Source organism: Oncorhynchus mykiss, chromosome 18, assembly GCF_057628025.1.
Source record: "Oncorhynchus mykiss isolate SJ-2025 chromosome 18, ASM5762802v1, whole genome shotgun sequence".
NCBI lineage: Eukaryota > Metazoa > Chordata > Actinopteri > Salmoniformes > Salmonidae > Oncorhynchus > Oncorhynchus mykiss.
Window position 1 is genome coordinate 66,469,790 of NC_143039.1, and position 22,167 is coordinate 66,491,956.

General features: G+C 43.4%; 1 protein-coding gene across 2 annotated transcripts; it reads right to left on the reverse strand.

Moving 5' to 3' along the window:
• Positions 1-875: 875 nt before the first annotated feature.
• rbm24a (RNA binding motif protein 24a) lies at positions 876-15,806 on the reverse strand. Of its 2 annotated transcripts, XR_016488597.1 has the most exons (5): positions 15,302-15,742; positions 14,207-14,330; positions 13,724-13,778; positions 13,120-13,232; positions 3,710-4,349 (listed from the first exon to the last, which is right to left on the reverse strand). XR_016488597.1 is itself a non-coding variant. In XM_036953381.2 (4 exons), exons 1-4 carry the CDS (start codon positions 15,467-15,469, stop codon positions 3,995-3,997), a joined length of 702 nt encoding a protein of 233 aa, XP_036809276.1. In that variant the 5' UTR covers positions 15,470-15,806; the 3' UTR covers positions 876-3,994. The 2 variants fall into 2 exon arrangements, 1 of the variants encoding a protein (XP_036809276.1); XM_036953381.2 differs by lacking the exon at positions 13,120-13,232 and having other exon boundaries at positions 876-4,349; positions 15,302-15,806.
• Positions 15,807-22,167: the final 6,361 nt, after the last annotated feature.

Below are 22,167 nucleotides of genomic sequence, written 5' to 3' on the forward strand. Positions count from 1 at the left end.
AGTCTCCTCAACTTGTTCAACAGCCACACCATTAGTTCACATCAACCAAAATAAAAGTGAGAAGGAAATTTCAACAGGGCAATTCACCGTGACCCTGATCATGTTAACGGCTCCTTCTACTCCCTGACTGTCATATCCCAATTCACAACCTGCCTCTGAATTCCATCATGGCGGACGTCAGATGCCATGGAAGCCGTAGTGATGTCATGTGAAAGGCCTATCTCTGCTGTGTCATGGCAGCTGCCTGGGCCAGGCTGTCTGGCCAGCATCTAGTTACACTGCAGGCTGAAATAGACCATTTGTGTTCCAAATGGCAGCCTGTTCCCTATGCAGTGCACTACTTTGGTCAGGGCCCAATGGGACACAGCCCATGCTGCCTCCATGCTAGGTTAGGGGAGGAGAGGGTAGGGAGGCTTGGCAGCCAGCATCCAGGTCTCTTGGCATCTTTTATTGATTAGAAAGCCTCTGAATGATTCATTTGCTTTCCCAGAGGACTCCATTCTCTAACTCTCTGCTTCCAGACAGGTTTGTTTGAGTGTGAGGTCAATGCTTGTCCCATGTCATCGACGGCCCGGCTAAAATGGTGGAGAGGCCTTGGGTGACAGTGTTAGACAATGAAGAGCAGCAACACACCAGGCAGCGGACACCCGGCGGACATTTTGTGTGTAATCCCATAAGGCTCCTGACTACCTACTGGCCGCTCTGTGGTCACTCGCACGCACAACCACCCACACAGTGAAATGTACTCAGCTATCTAAACCAACTAAACTAAGAACATTGTTTTTAAACACCAGTCCCCCAAAAGGTTTTACAACCATATTAACAACTTTGGTTATGCTTTATGTTTATGTTTGCACAAAAAAACAGCAAGTCTGTTTATAGGTGTTTAATAGACATCAACAGCTTTGGCAGCTTCATACCTAATTTGCTCTGCAGACTATCAATGGTCTCAGGCCTCCATACGAAGGCCCACAAAAAGACACCCAACCTGAAGACAACATCAATTCAACATCAATTTAACATCAATTTGACATCAACTTAACATCAATTCAACATCCATCTTAAAAAAAACAACAGTATTCTTTTTAAATATAGAACCTTTTATTTCAATTTAGAGTAAATAGTGTTGAAATTCTGAAATACGGTTTTACTACCAACAGGACCTTTGCATTTAAATATAGTAAATAACACTGTACATGCCTTAATCCAGTGACAATAAAAAGCTTCCTTAAAATGTTTTTTTTTGTCATTTATTTTTCATATTTTCCCTTGTAAGAAATAGTTCAAGTATAAAAATTCCCAACAGTGTAAAATAGCTCATCTGATGTATATTAAAAGCAATAGAAGCACAACTATCCGAACCATGACAATAACTATACATTCTAATGTATAAAGCAGCAATTAGCTCATTTTTGTCAGGATTTTGTTTGTCTTTTCCAACCGTTCTAAACACAAAAGAGACAGAGTAACAGTCTGCACGCAAACAGGCCTGCATTTAAATAAGGTTTCATAGAAAAGGCATTCAACTAACCAATATTTATTCTAAGATTTCAAAAGGCAAAAAGTATAATTGTACAGTGCACATACAGAATTGTATCTTGTATAAATCCTACATTAACATTTTTGGTTGAGTATGTTAATAATAATTATAATACAACTAAATCTACCCAATAACTTATATACCTTGAGATGAATACATAATAAAATGAATACAGTACCACCACTAATTCTCTGTCCTTAGAGCGCATAGAACATAGTCCAATCTGAAAATAAATATTTTAAATAGTAGATCTCCTTTCTTACTCTCTTAAATAGTAGATCTCCTTTCTTACTCTCTTAAATAGTAGATCTCCTTTCTTACTCTCTTAAATAGTAGATCTCCTTTCTTACTCTCTTAAATAGCAATACAAATGTAAGGCACACTAAGAACCCATAGATTCATATGTCAAGCGCCTGCAGCCCCCCCCTTCTCTACATCCCCCATCACCACCCCAGGGTACAGGGCCAGGGGGTTGGTGAGGCTGTGAGGAGTGGGTACAGGGCCAGGGGATTGGTGAGGCTGTGAGGAGTGGGTACAGGGCCAGGGGGTTGGTGAGGCTGTGAGGAGTGGGTACAGGGCCAGGGGGTTGGTGAGGCTGTGAGGAGTGGGTACAGGGCCAGGGGATTGGTGAGGCTGTGAGGAGTGGGTACAGGGCCAGGGTACAGGGCCAGGGGATTGGTGAGGCTGTGAGGAGTGGGTACAGGGCCAGGGTACAGGGTCAGGGGGTTGGTGAGGCTGTGAGGAGTGGGTACAGGGCCAGGGGATTGGTGAGGCTGTGATGAGTGGGTACAGGGCCAGGGTACAGGGCCAGGGGATTGGTGAGGCTGTGAGGAGTGGGTACAGGGCCAGGGGATTGGTGAGGCTGTGAGGAGTGGGTACAGGGCCAGGGTACAGGGTCAGGGGGTTGGTGAGGCTGTGAGGAGTGGGTAGAGGGCCAGGGGATTGGTGAGGCTGTGATGAGTGGGTACAGGGCCAGGGTACAGGGCCAGGGGATTGGTGAGGCTGTGAGGAGTGGGTACAGGGCCAGGGGGTTGGTGAGGCTGTGAGGAGTGGGTACAGGGTCAGGGGGTTGGTGAGGCTGTGAGGAGTGGGTACATGGCCAGGGTACAGGGCCAGGGGATTGGTGAGGCTGTGAGGAGTGGGTACAGGGCCAGGGGGTTGGTGAGGGTTAGCATAGGAGGGAAGTGTGTGTGTACCTGACACCAGCCCAGCCGGTCGGCTCTAGGACAGAGGACAGAGGATAGAGGACAGAGGTGGAAGTGCTGACAGGGCCAGGCAGGCAGGACAGAGAAGAGACAGTTCCCAAATGGGCCCCGGGATTAAAATGTGACAGCTCAACAAATGAGGACAAGTGATGCGTTATTTCCAGAGTGATCCGTCTGTGTGGCGCTGGGCGAACTGTGCCAGCCCCCTCCTCAGCTGCTCCCTCTCTCTCTCTCCCTCTCCCTCCCTCTCTCTTTCTCTCTGACTAGATCCCATTGCACAGAGGCAGAGAGCACGACTGGTCCCATTGACCTTTACCACTATGTACGCAACTGTGTATGCGTGTGTGTGTGTGCGTGTGTTTGCATGCAGCCATGTGTTTGAGACTAACTGATTTGGTGCTTCTCATTGTCTGAAAACATGCTTTTCTTTCTCTCTCTGCGAGTTGCCTTCATATTGTTAGTGATGCCCTTTGAAGAGTTGACGGCATTTTCGGTTATTCCTGCAGTTTTTTTGTCTCCTGGTAAATTGTTTGCTTTGCATAGGTCAAGAGGTCAAGATACAGAGTCAAAAAAGGGACATTCAGCATCAGGAAGTTAAAAAGGTAGTTCTTAACGTGTGACACGAGCTACAAATCTTCTCCTTTTCTCCACAGTTATTTCAACTACTCCCTGACATGCAGAGGTTGTCTTTACTAACACACTGGAAACTGATACATTTCCCTGATTATCAGACAATTTACTTCAATGCACTTGAAAAGACAGAAGGACAAGAGCCCTCGAAATGTGATAGTAAATATAGGTTGCAAGGGCACTTCGGGACACGTCTAAGTGTCCCATAAAGAGAACGCTCTCTCTCTCCTATGTTAATGACAGCAATGGAACATAAAGTCATGTTTTACACCAAGCTACAACCACTGTGATTAGTTGTTGCATTTCTCCTCTAGAAATAAATACTCTACTACAATTATAATGATAGTAATAATTATATTAATAACAACAATAATAATCATAAGGATAAATCCACCTTCCTTACTTAGTTTTGTGAATTTATAAAGTTTTTGGTTTAAACACAGCAAGTTGGAAAGCTACTGTATGGAGTTCCCACCTCACCATCATCATCATCATCTTCACCCTCTTACCGACACGGCCCCTCTCTCTTCCTCTTCATCGTCCTCTCCTCTTCACAGCCAATCAGCCGAGGCCGGCCGCGGGCCTCCCATCCCATTGTGTCCAATGGCTGCAGTGGCTGCTATTGCATGCGGTCTGCTTGCAGCTGCTGAGGCTGGTACTGACCGAAGGCTGCGGCCGCAGCGACGGCTGAACCCGGTGCGGCCGTAGCCAGGGGCTGCTGAACATAGCCATATCCGGCTGCGGTTAGGTACCCGGCCGCCGCAGGGGAGGCGGCGTAGGGATACTGCTCGTAGGCTGCGGCGGCAGCAGCGCTAGCCGCGGCGGCAGAGTACTGAGCGTAGGCTGCTCCGGTGTAGTCGATGTACGGGGAGGAGGCGGTGGAGGCAGAGGCGGCACTGGGCTGCATGCCGTGAGGGATGACCATGGTGCTTGGCTGCATGAAGGCCTGAGGGTACACATAGTGAGCAGGGATCCTGCAGGACAGAGACAGACAGGGAGTTAGAGGTAGAGATCCCAGACCTGGCCTTACACAGCCACCGACAGACAGCAACAACCCCCCAGCCTGACAGCAGAACCAACCACAGCCAACCCAACCACACTGCGGCCAAGAGCCCCCCAATACGTCAAAACACCAGTCGGCAACACAACGGAGACACCTGCTAGTAGCTAATAGAGATATAGGGTTGCCAAAATAGAGATATCTCTGTGGAAAAATGGTGAGGTGTTCAAAGCTCAGAGGGGTTGTGTTCTCTGATAAGGGATATAAAGACATTTTGGGTTTTCAATGACCTTGCCTGCCTATCACGTTGTAAGAGATTTAGGCAAAGGAAGTGTTTGGTAGCATTGACGCCATCTTGGAGAGACAATCCATGTACACTAAGCTTAGCTGACTTTACAGGATTGAGTTTGGTTGATGGAGAGAGAAGAGAACATGATTTGTCATGTCGATTTGACCTTGGTGCCATTACTATTTAGGAGGGGATAGAGTAAGGGAGGGCGGGAGGGGGGAGGGGAGGATAGGGTAAAGGGGGAGGGAGGGGATGGGGTAAAGAGGGAGGGAGGGGGGAGGGGAGGATAGGGTAAAGGGGGAGGGAGGGGATGGGGTAAAGAGGGAGGGAGGGGAGGGAGGGAGGGAGGGAGGGAGGGAGGGAGGGAGGGAGGGAGGGAGGGAGGGAGGGAGGGAGGGAGGGAGGGAGGGAGGGAGGGAGGGAGGGAGGGGGGGGGGGCGGGAGGTCTATGAGATGAGGGGGGCATTGTGAAAATGTCACTGTCATTTTGACAGCTGGACAGCTTTCAAAAAGTACACTGCTGGCTGTTTCCACTTCTGTGCTGAGACAAAGAGCCCCGGGCGGGGTGCTAGGCTAGCTGCACTCAGGGGGACCTTTTGATTAAATAAGCAATCAGGAACAATGAGCACATTCTGCCTTTCATGACATATCCTGACCGTGAGGCTCGGCTCCCTAGGCTCTCTCTCGCGCTATCAGCTAGCATGATGATGGGAAAGTTATATTATTGTTTTGGTGGAGGAAACTCAAGTTGTTGACATGGATGGGGAAATCAAGAATCAAATTCCTCAAAATATTAGACAAAACTAAACTGTCAAGTTCATGATTCATGATTCAAAGGAATGAGTAACAATCAGTGTTATGACATCATGAGTGACACAATCACTTTAGAATTGGCTTATCACCATTTAATCAATTGTGAATGTTGGATTTAGATGAGTTCTGGTCTGGTGTGGATTTTTGACAGTCTGGAATATTGTGCATCAACAGCTCATTAAAATCTTTTGAGAAACAACCTAACATTTGATTGGACCTAAAATATACTGACATCAATTAAGCCAATAAGAAACAAGATGGCGAGATTAAGCTTTTTTTTTTACTGTCATTCAGTTTGAAATCTGGATGGAAGGAGGAGAAAAGAGAAATGAAAGACAAGATCTATCGTGGCAACCCTATTGTCAGGACTCCATTACCCAACCAATCACATCGCAAAACACTAGCCCCAAAGAGGAAGCAGGAAAAAACAACAGCAAGTCTATAAACACAGGCGTCAAAAAAAAGAAATGTCAACACAGTCCACATAGATCACCAACACACCACAACCACAACCACTCACTGAAAGAAACAAAAAGGAAATAAACTAAACGGGGTCAGAGGTTAGAGGTGCTCCTATGACATCACATCCTTGGCAGATGCCTGGCCTGCTAGCACGCTTCTGTCTCAGCACAGTGTTACAGTCACAACACAGGCTGGAGTCACACACACACACGTGCACACACACACACACACACACCACACACACACACACACACACACACACACACACACACACACACACACACACAGGCTTGACGACACAAAACAACACAACAAACACACACACAGTGGATGTACACAGACCACAACAAACTCACACAACATGAGACACAAGGGCGATTACAAAGAAAAACTCTCACACACAAACAGGCACGCAAAGGATGGTGACACAACAAAATATAAAATGCGGTATCCACCGCAAGACAACACAAACACCCAGACTGCCTTACCCATTCTAAACCGCAGAGAGAAGAATTTAAACACATTCAGACACTTTGGTAAATTCCTCAACTAACACCCTTGGCCTCCGTAGTTAAGTAGATATTGTTGTGCCTCCCCATTAACAGCTATATTAAGACATGGGATGCATTCCCATAGGGTTCGTGTTAAAAGTAGTGCACTATATAGGGAATAGAGTGCTACCCAGTCATGTTCTCCCGTGGGGTCAAACAGGTATTTCATAATGCTATTTTCGACACTATTATATTTTACAGTATGGAGAAAACTTACACAAAAAGAAGCTCTTTCACACCACATATGAAACATGTTATAGGCTATCAAATCAAAAAGGCATATTTTGACCAATGTGTTGCGTATTGTGTAGATAATCCTCTAAGAAAACCAATAGTGCAAACCTCATGTCTCTATCACAATCCGTTCAAACGTTAGAGGTTTTACCCTTGTGGGATGGCCAAAATGATGTTGAGTAAATCAATGGAGGCCAGAGATACTAAGTGGTAACAAATAAGGAAGATGTTTTCGCCTCAGCTAGGCTGGATGCTGTGCAAGAATGAAGGCTACCTGACAGGCTCACTTTCCCGTTGAACTCAACCCCTCCTGTCTCAGCCTCCAGTATTTATGCTGCAATAGTTTATGTGTCGGGGGGCTAGGGTCAGTCTGTTATATCTGGAGTATTTCTCATGTCTTATCCAGTGTCCTGTGTGAATTTAAGAATGCTCCCTCTAATTCTCTCTCTCTTCTCTCAGAGGACCTGAGCCCAAGGACCATGCCTCTGGACTACCTGGCCTGATGACTCCTTGCTGTCCCCAGTTCACCTGGTCGTGCTGCTGCTCCAGTTTCAACTGTTCTGCCTGCGGCTATGGAACCCTGACCTGTTCACCGGACGTGCTACCTGTCCCAGACCTGCTGTTTTTGACTCTCTTTCTACCCCACCTGCTGTCTAACTAAATGATCGGCTATGAAAAGCCAACTGACATTTACTCCTGAGGTGCTGAACTGTTGCACCGTCTACAACCACTGTGATTATTATTATCTGACCCTGCTGGTCATCTATGAACGTTTGAACATCTTGGCCATGTTCTGTTATAATCTCCAACCGGCACAGCCAGAAGAGGACTGGCCACCCCTCATAGCCTGGTTTCTCTCTAGGTTTCTTCCTAGGTTCCTGCCTTTCTAGGGAGTTTTTCCTAGCCACCGTGCTTCTACACCTGCATTGCTTGCTGTTTGGGGTTTTAGGCTGGGTTTCTGGATTAGAACTTTATGACATCGGCTGATGTAAAAAGGGCTTTATAAATCAAATTTGATTGAATTTGATTGATTATCGAATCGGCAGGGCATTAAACAATATAGAGGTAAGATAGATATTGATTTTGAGATATTACGTAGTATTTTAATCTTTTAGTATAAACTTCTCATATTAATGCGAAATTGCTGTTATTTTTCGATTATTTCTCACAAAAACAAGCGTATCTCTGTGAAATGTTAACGGAGCACTGAGATTACCGCAAGCTTTTTATTTTCAGAGACTTTTAAATTTAATTTAGCTCGTGTTATGCTAATTCTGCTTTTTGCGACCCACGGAAACAACTTTGCAGACATGCCACAACATGTTAAATCCTATGAAATGTTAGATAAAGACTGAACGATTCAGAGCATGAATAATCATATTTGTCTGGGTAAAATGTATTTTATAACATAATGGGTGAAATTTCATCACCAAAGCGGGTTTTCACCCACTCTGTGCAGAAAGGGTGGACACCCTACATGTTATGCAGAGCTACAACACACATTCAGGTGTTCTGTAGTAGCACATTCACAATTGTAGAGAATGAGCATTCAACAGCATTCAATTTGTATGTTTCAATGGTGGTGAAACATGCTGGTGTTGGATATAAAGCTTGCATCCCAAATGGCACGATATTCCCATTAAAGTGCACTACTTTTGACCGGGGCCCAACAGTAGTGTAATATATAGGGAATATGGTGCAATTTGGGCACATACAAAGATTGAAGAAGACACAGACGCTAAAATGGCCCATGCTCGTAAGCCTAAATTGGACTGTTAGAAGTGATCATTCTGCCCAAGAGAGAATCATCCCTGTTTGTTTTTTAGAAATATATCATAGTCCAGTATATGCAAGGTACAAACTAGTATGCTTCCATAAGTAGTCATGTAACTGCAGGAAGCCTTTCCTTTAATGTGGATCTGGTCTCAGACATGCTCTTTGTTGCCTGGCCTCATTTATGATTGACAGGAGAGACTGGAGGCTGGGCCCCAGCTATGTTCTGCTTGCCTATCATCCTACATACATTTTACTGTGGAATGTTCCCATCCCTAGAAGTAATCTGGGATTAAATCCCACCCTACCTTTATTCACTTTCTCTTTCTATCTATCCCATCCTCTCTCTCTCTCCCTCCATCGTTCCTACTATTTATCTCTCCCATTCAACCTTAGACGACCACAACCTGTTTCTCCATCTCCAACAGCATAAACCTCTTCTATGTTGGCAAATGCTGTGTCACCTAACACTCAAACACACACACACACACACACACACACACACACACACACACACACACACACACACACACACAAAATCATTTTTGTATCACTGTTGAGCATGGGAAGCACTGTCTACCATCTGACTCCCATTAAAATGACCTAGTTTCCCTATGGATACAAGTGAGGTAAAAAAATACTAAGGTTACTATGTTTCTCAATGCTCTATGTAAATATATTATCTTCCTGTGTTTGGACCGTTGCAGTCCTGCCGATCAGTGGTTGGTAAAGTTCAGGCTAAATAAAGGTCTGTTCCCATCACATGCCATGTGGGTGACATCATCGATTGGGGGGGGGCGGGGGGGGGTACACACCTGTTGTTCTCTGCCCCATTAAAACCGTTCTGCTATCTGAGGAGCCAGGCCTTAACTAAATGTGAGAAGTGTAGAGGGGTAGCATGGTGCTATAATAACAACTATGGACCGGGTTGGTGCTGTTACATGCTATAGTGTGGTGATAGCCAAGGAGCTGGTTGCTGCCCTCTCACAGCTGTTTCTATGGCTGTGTCCCATATGGCACCCAATTCTCTTCATAGTGCACTATGTTTCATTAGGGCACTGGTCAAAAGTAGTGCTCTACATAGGGAAAATGGTAGCATTGGGACATACCCTATGTCTCTGGCCTTGGGCTATAATGTATAGAAGTGGTTGACCTACCACAGCTGTATCTATGTATGCCTGTGGCCCTTCAAACCTCCCCGGGGCCTCTAGCCAGCATCTGTTGGGCTGTTTTTAAAGAGCGGACGATTTTGACATGACAGAGAGAGCCCTAGCCCCCTGCTCCCCAGCGCACACTTCATACGACTGCGCCGTCAGCACTCCAGCCTTTGTGTGGCACAATAGAGAAGCTTGTTTTCCTTAACGCTGCAGCCCATGTGACGAAAGCTTTTTCAGAGGCTGTGGCATCCAGACATTTGTTTGTGTCACAGTAGAGACTGTGGGGCACTGCTGTACCACTGCACTGGACTACACACAACAGGACACACACATACTTACACAAACACACGGTAAGGTAAGGTGTTTTGCATCAACTAAACTAGTAAAAATATATCCTTCAGTGTGGAGATACAGAGCCTTCGGAACGACTTCAGACCCCTTGACTTTTTCCACATTTTGTTACGTTACAGCATCATTCTAAAATGGATTAAATATGTTTTTTTCTCAGCAATCTACACACAATACCCCATAACGACATCACAATACCCCATAATGACATCACAATACCCCATAATGACATCACAATACCCCATAATGACATCACAATACCCCATAATGACATCACAATACCCCATAACGACATCACAATACCCCATAATGACATCACAATACCCCATAACGACAAAGCAAAAAACAGGTTTTTAGAAATGTTTGCAAATGCATTAAAAATAAAATCAGAAACACCTTATTTACATAACTATTCAGACCCTTTGCTATGAGACTCGAAATTGAGCTCAGGTGCATCCTGTTCCCATTGATCATCCTTGAGATGTTTCTACAACTTGATTGGAGTCCACTTGTGGAAAATTCAATTGATTGGACATGATTTGGAAAGGCACACACCTGTCTATATAAGGTCCCACAGTTGACAGTGCATGTCAGAGCAAAAACCAAGCCATGAGGTCGAAGGAATTGTCCATATAGCTGAGACAGGATTGTGTCGAGGCACAGATCTGGGAAAGGGTACCAAAAAATGTCTGCAACTTTGAAGGTCCCCAAGAACACAGTGGCCTCCATCATTCTTAAATTTAAAACTGAACAATTGGGGGAGAAGGGCCTTGGTCAGGGAGGTGACCAAGAACCTGATGGTCACTTTGACAGAGCTCTAGAGTTCCTCTGTGGAGATGGGAGAACCTTCCAGAAAGACAACCATCTCTGCAGCATTCCACCAATCAGGCCTTTATGGTAGAGTGGCCAGACGGAAGCCACTCCTCGGTAAAATGCAAATGACGGCCCACTTGGAGTTTGCCAAAAGGCACCTAAAGACTCTCAGACCATGAGAAACAAGATTCTCTGGTCTGATGAAACCAAGTTTGAACTCTTTGGCCTGAATGACAAGCATCACATCTGGAAGAAACCTGTCACATTCCCTACAGTGAAGCATGGTGGCAGCATCATGCTGTGGGGATGTTTTCAGTGGTGCTTGGACTTGGAGACTAGTCAGGATCGAGGCAAAGATTAACAGAGCAAAGTACAGAGAGATCCTTGATGAAAACCTGCTCGAGAGCGCTCAGGACCTCAGACTGGGGCGAAGGTTCACCTTCCAACAGGACAATGACCCCAAGCACACAGCCAAGACAACGCAGGAGTGGCTTCAGGACAAGTCTCTGAATGTCCTTGAGTGGCCCAGCCAGAACCGAGACTTGAACCCCATCGAAACATCTCTGGAGAGACCTGAAAATAGCTGTGCAGCAACGCTCCCCATCCAACCTGACAGAGCTTGAGAGGATCTGCAGAGAAGAATGGGAGAAACTCCCAAAATACAGGTGTGCCAAGCTTGTAACATGTTACCCAAGAAGACTTGAGGCTGGAATCTCTGCCAAAGGTACTTCAACAAAGTACTGAGTAAAGGGTCTGAATACATATGTAAATGTGATATTATTATTATTTTGTATGTATATATATAAATTGTCTATATTGCAGTATATATTGCAATATACATTTGGAAAAAAATTGTAAAAACCTGTTTTTGCTTTGTCATTATGGGGTATTGTGTGTAGATTGATGAGGAAATGTAATCAATTTTATAATAAGGCTGTAACCTAACAAAATGTGGAAAAAGTCAAGGGGTATGAATACTTTCCGAAGGCACTGTATATGTACTCATCCCATGTGCCTTGGTAGTCATTTTTCCAAAGATTACTTTCCTGTGAACAGACATCATTATCTCTGAATGAGACACAGCAGCTCTCCTGAGAGTCGTAAGGGCCTGAAGTATACCATATAGGGATAGATAGATGGAGGGAGAGAGAAATAATGAGAGAGTGAGAGAGGGATAGAGAGAGAGTGTGAGAGAGAATATGAGAATGAGAAAGACAGAGAGCGAGAGAGAGAGAGAGAGAGAGAGTGAATATGAGAATGAGAGAGAGAGAGAGAGTGAATATGAGAATGAGAAAGACAGAGAGCGAGAGAGAGAGAGAGAGAGAGAGAATATGAGAATGAGAGAGAGAGAGAGAGAGAGAGAAAGTGAATATGAGAATGAGAGAGAGAGAGATAGAGAGAGAGAATATGAGAATGAGAGAGAGAGAGAGAGAGAGAGAGAGAGAGGGAGGATATGAGAATGAGAGAGAGCGTGAATATGAGAATGAGAGAGAGAGAAAGAGAGAGAGAGAGAGAGAGAGAGAAAGGGAGAGAGAGAGAGAGAATATGAGAATGAGAATGAGAGAGAGAGAGAGAGAATACGAGAATGAGAAAGACAGAGCGAGAGAGAGAGAGAATACGAGGAATGAGAAAGACAGAGCGAGAGAGAGAGAGAGAGAGAGAGAGAGAGAGAGAGAGAGAGAGTGAATAAGAGAATGAGAGAGAAAGAGAGAGAGTGAATATGAGAATGAGAGAGAGAGAGAGAAAGAGAGAAAAGAGAGAGAGAGAATACAAGAATGTGAATACGAGAATGAGAGAGAAAGACAGAGAGACAGAGAGGGTGAGTTTGAGAGTTTAGGTGTTAATGCTAGAATTATTAAAAAAGACACATGCAAGCAATGAGTTGATGGGTTTTGGTGGGGTCAGTTTGGAGTAGGGGTGAGTGGTGGAAAGTATTTTTTTTAAAATCACACTGCAAATCATCACTCACTCCAACAAGACATCCAAAAACATATAAAGAACATCCTGTTACCAAAGGTCAACCACAAGCTACAGCACGAAAGCATCAAATCAAATAAAGAAATGTAAAAAAAACTTTTAAAACTTTCTCCCTACTGACGTCCACATTCTTCCAGAAAAATGGAAAAGAACACCCCCAAAAATCTTAAATTCATGTTTTTTTCATTAAATAGAAAACACACGGTTTAGCTATCAACACCACTTCATAACAGTAAAACAGCACACAAAGCTCTAATTGCTATTCAAAATAACAAATTTAAACTCAAAACCAAAATTTAAAATCAACATACATGCATCTATAATCACCATTTGAGCTTGTTTGTGTGTGTTTGAGATTACAGGTAATTCCCCTGGTCTGATCTGTGACATGCTCACAGCACTAATCCTGAAACCACCAGTTATCTTAACCCATATCGAGCCTGTCGGACCAGAGAGATAGATAACATTGAGTCATTGAGGCTGTAACTTTCCATCAGTTGTATTCAACAAATAACACACACACACACACACACACACATGCACACACACACACACTCATACTGTGAACGCACACTTTCTCTTTCACTCACACAAACCTTAATTGTACATTTTGGTCAACTGTAGTCAGTGATAAAAAGAAAGAGGATTTGTGAAATGTTTTGTTTCAACATAATTATCATGCAAGTATGGAGAAAAATCAGAGTAAGCACAAAACTTAAAATAAACAGATTATATAAACATACATGTCATTGTATGAACATGTCTAACAACGCTAGACTTTAGCCAAATGAGGAACATTGGGTCTTTAGATGTTGTGTAGTTACACCAGTGAGGTTTCATATACAGTAGCTCAATGATGATGAGGTCATTTGTAATGTATTCTCATCAACACCCAACCATCCCCTCAACACAAAGATGCTGCAGTACTTACCCATAAGGCCTTTGGATAAAGGCAGGATGAATTTGTGGAACACCAAAGGTGAAACCTGGATGGAGATGTGGAATGGTCAAAATGAAAGATGATCTTATTCATGTCATTGAGTGTGTCCCAAATGGCACCCTATTGCCCATTTTAGTACGCTACATTTTAGTGCACTACTTTTCATCAGGACAAATAGAAGTGCACTATATAGAGAAAAGGGGGTGCCATTTGGGACGCAGATATGCAGAACATTCTAGACACAAGTTATTTGAATAACATCCTGAATCATGTATTGAATGAACACATTAATTGTCCAAAATTATGCGACAGACGGATTAAAATAAACATTTAGCTCATCGTGATGGTATTCTGAACCAGACATGATGCATGTTCTTTAGGACACAGCCTCAATGTCCTCAGAACATTAAGATACTGGACAGGTGGCTGATAAAGTACTGTGTGTGTGTGGGCGGGGGCGGGGGTATTTTTTACCTGGCTGCATCACCCGTGGCTTGGCCCCCAGGTACGCCAGGTTGACGTTGGCTTTCCTGCCGTCGATGATGGGGTTCGGATCTTTACAGGCCCTGTCTGCAGCCGAGCGGTCAGCCATCGTCACCTGTATGGACACACAGAGAGGGAGAGTGCATAGGGAAGAAGCAGGTTAAGGTGGTGAAGAAGAAGTGTGAGGGGGATGGTTAAAGTATGATCAAAACTATCAGTATTCACCAATGATCACATTCATTAGCAAAGGGGAAAACATTTGAGAAAATATGGACATTACATTTCGGCCCAACTGTCACTCAATATTTATAAAATATAGGTAACCGTCATTCTTTATAGTAAGTTGAGATCTTAGGCCCTGCTGAGTTATTTCTTTGTTTTCCAGAAGAGATACTGGATAGAAGACTTCTGTATCCACAGATATTTATTTACTCTATATAATTTAACCTCTTGATGTCAGTACATAGTTTTTCACTGTACTTGGCTGAGGACAAGCTTACTTTATTAAGATCGTAACTGCTTCTGAGCTGATGACTATAAGAATGCTATTTGAGAGTAATTACTCTATGTAAGAGCTTTTGGGGCTGCGGTAGGTCTTTCTCAAATAAGTTGACCCAGAAACCCAAGGAAAACTTTTCAACTCAGATTCTACAGGATCATTTTTTACATAAATGTGTTTCAAACTAAATGGCATCAAAGAGGGGGGGACCATGGTCCTAAAACAGTTGTATAGTATAGCCTATCGTTCTCTCATCAATGCTCTTATCGTTGACATAATGATGACGTCATGCACATCGTCTTCCCAAGAGTCATATTCTGAACATACCAGGGCGCAACAAGTTGTAATGTAGCCTATCGGTTATCTTCAATGATAGAACGCTCCAAACTGAAAACACAGGCCTACTTATGAACAATAAAACACTTACACTTTTCAATGTCTATTAAATATTATGAAATTCCCTAGCCTAACCAACACCCACTTTAACGATGACATGTGATTTGCTGCCATTTGAAAGATTGCAGGCATTTGACAGACAGTGCAAGTGTCGTAAAGTTATGACAAATAAATACTATATTGATACTTACAAATCCATACCCCCTGGATTTGCCGGTCTGTCGATCGGTAATCACGACAGCTTCTTCAATTTCTCCGAACACTTCAAAATATTTCCTGAGACTGGAATCCGTTGTGTGATACGGAAGACCCCCGACAAAAATCTTCGTGTAGGTCGTGTCCTTCTGCGTGGTGTGCATCTTCACCAATATTTTAGTGCAAAATAGTAGAATACAAACAATTAAAAATATAGTGCAATGTTTCCTTATCACCTAGTTACGTTATTTTTAAGTATTTCTATAAAAATTAGCAATATGAGATTTACAACTGGAGAGGCTTCAGAGAAATAACACAAAACTCAACAAAAATCAAGATTCGAGGTAGATTATCTTTTAACACTTAAATGAGATATGGAGCGGATTGTCCAAGAGATCATCAGGTGTTTTCAACTCTTCTCCGTAACTGTCTTGACTAACTAAATATGTTTCGGACCCATTCCTAAAAGCGCTGCCCATAACTCCACCCCGTTCCAAGCACAAGGGCGGTACAGCGCGTGCATTGCTGCCCGCCCACATGCTCTGCTACACGCTCCAGCAAACAGCTGGGAAGCGCGCAGAATGAAAAAGATCCATTCCTGCAATGTGATGAGGAAGAATAGGCTATATTACCACATATTTAACCAACATGACGGTTATGGTCATCATGTTTTTCTTCATAACCCTAAAATGACCTGGTCTTACACCAACTGTATAGCTCAGAGGGAGGATGGTTGGGTACATTTTTGGCATTAACCCACAGTCTCACAGACAATACCCAATTATACTCCATAAAGGTATGACTTAAAAATGAACATATTGGTTCTCTCCCTGTCCCAAGGGATACCTTCCAGCAGGTGGTCGGCCCGAGCCGCCCATTATGCCCGGAGAGGATCAGTGGCCAGCCCAGGGACGCATGTGTTTAAGTGGCAGCAGCAGTGCAGCGTGACCAATGAAGACAGGTGTAATCTCTGGGCCCCAAAATGCCAATTAGATTGAGTTTCTTTATAGAATAATGCAGTACCGTCGTGTTTAGTTTGGTTTGGGACTATCAAACACGGGACACTGCTATACCAAGACCATTAGCCTATGTAGGCATATAGGACAATGGGTCGGGACAGCAATTTACAGTTTTCCGGTCCCCTGATGTCTCATATGAGGATACTGATGACTGAACTATGGTAAAACGCGTTTAGGAGTGAATACAACCGAGTGTTGATGGATCTTAGGCTGTTTATGATAACCTTTATATGTGACTTTCATGGAAGATCTGTGCGTGCGTAAAGACGCGGCCGAAGCAGTTGCGCACGCTTTGCACTGTCCATTCAAGATCATATATTCAGAAAAAACGTTTAATGCTTAAGCGTGTGGTTATAAATCATACAACATTTTTACATTGTATATTTTAGTACCGGAGTGCCTTGAGGTCAGATGAAAGTCCACTTGTGGGTCTTGAAGGGCTTGTAAATACAACATAGCCTAACGATAGGCCTAATGATAATGACAAGGATAATAAGACGTAAACTGGTGATTTTTATCTCGGTCGGAAATCATGGAGCAGACTTCTGTATTTCAATCAGTTTTTCATGACTGAATATATACAATTATGAGCCTCTCCTGCTTTCCACGACAACTGGTCTAAGACGGATAGTTTTTTTTCCTGTAATTTATACGGAGACATCTGATACGGAATTCTGTCTAAATCATTTATAAGGTTCCACCTTCATGGACTAAGTCAGCCATGGAGACACGCGGCCTACATAGGCCCTAATACCGGTATGTGTCCGGTTGCTTGTACTGTAATATGATAAGTTGCCAAATGTGATGTGACTGGCCAGCTGTCATTTTGTTCTCGGACTTGTCACCTCCTCCACTACCTGAACGTAATAGCGTGAATTGCCAATGAACTCTCCAGTCCCAAAAATACCATAGCCATCTCCTTGGTCACTATTACGGGCACCAACCTGATAGAGCGACTTTGCGGTGTCTCTGTGTGGATCACTCACTATTTTATTAATTTATGCCCACACGCCCTTTACAGCCTGGAGCGGAGCCGCCGTAGGGTCAGTTTCGGGTTTCAGCGGCCACACAATGGAGACGCTATCTGTTGAGTCCCCTTTTTGTCTCCGTTCTGTGCAGCATGCTGACTGATCAGAATCCCCTTACATGTTGACTAAGAAAACGTACAGGGTCTCTGGTAAATCCTCATCAATAGGTTGTCCTTAATCCCTTATGTCCACATCTCTGTGTTTATAGGCCTATATCATAAACCTAGGCTATACGTTTGGGAGTGTGCCAAATAGACCCAGAAAAATGTAATACATAAGCCTACATACACCGAGTGTACAAAACATTAGAAACACCTTCCTAATATTGAGTTGCACCCCCTTGTGCCCTCAGAAGAGCATCAGTTCGTTGGGGCATGGACTCTAGAAGGTGTCGAAAGCATTCAACAGGAATTTTGGCCCATGTTGACTCCAACGCTTCCCACGGCTGGATATCCTTTGGGTGGTGGACCATTCTTGAACACACGGAAAACTGTTGAGTGTGAAAAACTCAGCAGCGTTGCAGTTCTTGACACACCCAAACCAGTGCGCCTGGCACCTACTACCATACCCCATTCAAAGGCACTTAAATATTTTGTCTTGCTCATTCACCCTCTACATGGCACACACACAATCTGTCTCTCAGTTGACTCGAGGCTTAAAAATCCTTCATTAACCTGTGTCCTCCCCTTTATCTAATTTAACAGGTGACATCAATAAGGGATTATAGTGTTTACCTGGATTCACCTGGTCAGTCTGTCATTGAAAGAGTAGGTGTTCCTAATGTTTTGTACACTCAGTGTAGATACAGGTCCTATTATGAATGATGGATGTAGAAGTGTATGTAGCTTAAACTGAAAAACTATATAAACGCAACATGCAACAATTTCAAAGATTTGTGAGTTACAGTTAATAAGGAAATCAGTCAATAAAATACATTCATTAGGTCCTAATCTATGGATTTTACAACTGGAAATACCTTAACAGATACCTTAAAAAAGGTAAAGGGTAGGGGCGTGGATGAGAAAACCATTTGCCTCATGCAGTGTGACACATCTCCTTCGCATAGAGTTGATCAGGCTGTTGACTGTGGAATGTTGCCCAACAACAGCTAACTTCAATAGCTGTGCAAAATTGCTGGATATTGGCAGGAACTGGAACACTCTATCGTACATATCGATCCAGAGCATCCCAAATATTCTCAATGGATTACTTGTCTGATGAGTATGCAGGCCATGGAAGAACTGGGACATTTTCAGCTTCCAGGAATTGTTTACAGATCCGTGCGACATGAAACATGAGGTGATGGCGGCAGATGAATGGCACGACAATGGGCCTCAGAATCTCATCACAGTATCTCTGTGCATTCAAATTGCCATTGATAAAAATGCAATTGTGTTCGTTGTCAGTAGTTTACTCCTGCCCATACCATAACCCCACCACCACCATGGGGCACTCTTCACAACGTTGACATCAGCAAAGCGCTTGCCCACACAACGTCATACACACACAGTACAATTTGAACAGATTCATTTGTGAAGAGCACACTTCTCCAGCGTGCCAGTGGCCATCGAAGGTGAGCATTTGCCCACTGAAGTCAGTTAGGAAGTCGAACTGCAGCCAGGCCAAGAACCTGGTGAGGATGACGAGCACACAGATGAACTTCCCTGAGATGATTTGTGACAGTTAACGCAGAAATTCTTTGGTTATGCAAACCCACACCCACAGTTGGTCTCAAACAATCCCGCAGGTTAAGAAGCCGGTTGTGGAGGTCCTGGGCTGGCGTTGTTACAAGTGGTCTGCAGTTGTGTGGCTGGTTGTAAGTACTGCCAAATTATCTAAAACGGCATTGGAAAGCAGTTTATGGTAGAGAAATTAACATGAAATTATCTGGGACCAGCTCTGGTGGCTCCCTCAAAACTCGAGACATCTGTAGCATTGTGTTGTGTGACAAAACTGCACATTTAAGAGTGGACTTCAAAATCATGCTGTTTAATCAGCTTCTTGATATGCCACATCTGTCAGGTGGATGGATTATCTTGGCAAAGGAGAAATGCTCACTAACAGGGGTGTAAACACATTTATGCACATTTGAGAGAAATACGCTTTCTTTGCGTATGGAACATTTCTGGGATCTTTTATTTCAGCTCATGAAACATGGGACCACCACTTTACATGTTGTGTTTAAATTTTTCTTCAGTATAAATAACATTTGGGAATTCCATTACAAATTGTATTCAGCATTCTACTTAAAGTGCAGCATCATGATGGGCAACCCACTTGATTAAGCGCTATGGGGATGGTCATTGGTCATGTTTGGAAAATTGAAAAGTAACATTAGAAAACTGTTAAATACTTAACCTGCTGTGCAGGGTTGGGTAGGTTACTTTCTCAATGTAAGCTGTTACAGTTACCTGTACAAAATTGTAATCAGTAATGTAACTTTTGGATTACCCAAACTCATTAAAGTAATCTGATTACTTTCCCCTTAAGAGGCATTGGAAGAAGAGAAAAAAGAACCATCAAACAAATTTAATGTTATCATAGTTGTCTCTGACTTCTGGTCAAACTCGCTCAGGTGGAACAAACTTCAACTTTAGTCTTTTTCAATGCTGAATTGAATGTCATTGAGAAAACAGAAAGTTGTCCAAATGTATTATTTCGCAAACATCCTTTCTAAATTGAAAAGTGATTCAAGAAGTAATAATTTACTTAATCAAATGTATCCGTAATGATTACAATATTTTCTGCTGGTAACGTAACTGATTACAGTAGGCTGGGTTTCACAAAAGCATCGTAGCACTAAGATCATCTTTCGTCAATTTAGTTTCAATGGAATTAAGATGATCTTAACGCGGCAGGGAGCCTCGTTGGGCCAGTAACCGAAAGGTTGCTTGATCAAATCCCCAAGCTGACAAGGTAAAAATCTGTCGTTCTGCCCCCGAACAAGGCAGTTAACCCACTGTTCCTAGGCTGTCAGTGTAAATAAGAATTTGTTCTTAACAGACTTGCCTAGTTAAATAAAAATTGAATTAACACAAATTATTTTTCACCTGTTGAAAAACACAGCACACCTGTCAAGTATATAAAGCCCAAAGGTCATGGGTCATTTGAGAATAGCTGAATTCTACACACAGTCAAACCACGGTTGTCCTCAATCAAACACCTATTTCTCTCTCTCTTTCGGTCTCTCTCATATATACAGTCTTAGAGAGAGCAAGAAAGAGGGGGGGGGGGGACTTGAAATTCAAATTGACACACAACATATTACAACATTTTTATTTACATAAGAACAGATACAATTTAAACATTGAATATGACTGCCTGATGCATTGTACCACCACACCTTACATGCCAATTTACAGTGACTGTCTCATAATGAGCATTAAAAGTAATGACTCCGACTTTTTAGACACTATACTGGAAACACCAATACACTCTTACATTCACTGCCGGTCAAAAGTTTTAGAACACCTACTCATTCAAGGGTTTTTCTTTATTTTTACTATTTTCTACATTGTAGAATAGTGAAAACATTAAAACTATTATATAACACATACGGAATCATTTAGTAACCAGAAAGTGTTAAACAAATCAAAAAATAATTTTATATTCGAGATTCTTCAAATAGCCAGCCTTTGCCTTGACTCTTGGCATTCTCTCAACCGCTTCATGAGGTAGTCACCCGGAATGCATTTCAGTTAACAAGTGTGCCTTGTTAAAAGTTAATTTGTGGCCTCCCGGATGGCGCAGTGGTTAAGGGCGCTGTACTGCAGCGCCAGCTGTGCTGGGCGCGAACCAGAGCCTGGTTCTGTCGTAACCGGCCGCGACCGGGAGGTCCGTGGGGCGACGCACAATTGGCCTAGCGTCGCCCGGGTTAGGGAGGGCTTGGTCGGTAGGGGTGTCCTTGTCTCATCGCGCACCAGCGACTCCTGTGGCGGGCTGGGCGCAGTGTACGCTAACCAAGGTGGCCAGGTGCACGGTGTTTCCTCCGGCGCATTGGTGCGGCTGGCTTCCGGGTTGGATGTGCGCTGTGTTAAGAAGCAGTGCGGCTTGGTTGGGTTGTGTATCGGAGGACGCATGACTTTCAACTTTCGTCTCTCCCGAGCCCGTACGGGAATTGTAGCGATGAGACAAGATAGTAGCTACTACAACAATTGGATACCACGAAATTGGGGAGAAAAAGGAGTAAAATTCAAAAAAAAAAAAAAAAAAAAAAAAAAGTTAATTTGTGGAATTTCATTTTCCTTCCTTTCCTTCTTAAGCATTTGAGCCAAGATATCCCAATTTGGTAAAAATACCAAGTCCATATTATGGCAAGAACAGCTCAAATAAGCAAAGACAAATTACAGTCCATCATCACTTTAAAACCTCTTTGGGCTAGGTAGGACGCTAGCATCACACCTCGACAACATCCGATGAAATTGCAGAGCGCGAAATTCAAAATACAAAAATTGTAATACTAAACATTCATGAAAATACAAGTGTCTTGCATTGTTTAAAAGCTTAACTTCTTGTTAATCCAACCGTGTTATCAGATTTCAAAAAGGCGTTACGGCAAAGCATACCATGCGATTATCTGAGGACAGCGCCCCGCATACACCAGCATTAAAAACATTTTTCAAACCAGCAGAGGAGTCACAAAAATCAGAGATAGCGATAAAATAAATCCCTTACCTTTGAAGATCTTCCTCTGTTTGCAATCCCAAGGGTCCCAGCTACACAACAAATGGTTGTTTTGTTCGATAAAGTCCTTCTTTATATCTCAAAGAAGTCCGTTTAGTCGGCGCGTTTGATTTAGTAATCCACCATTCCACA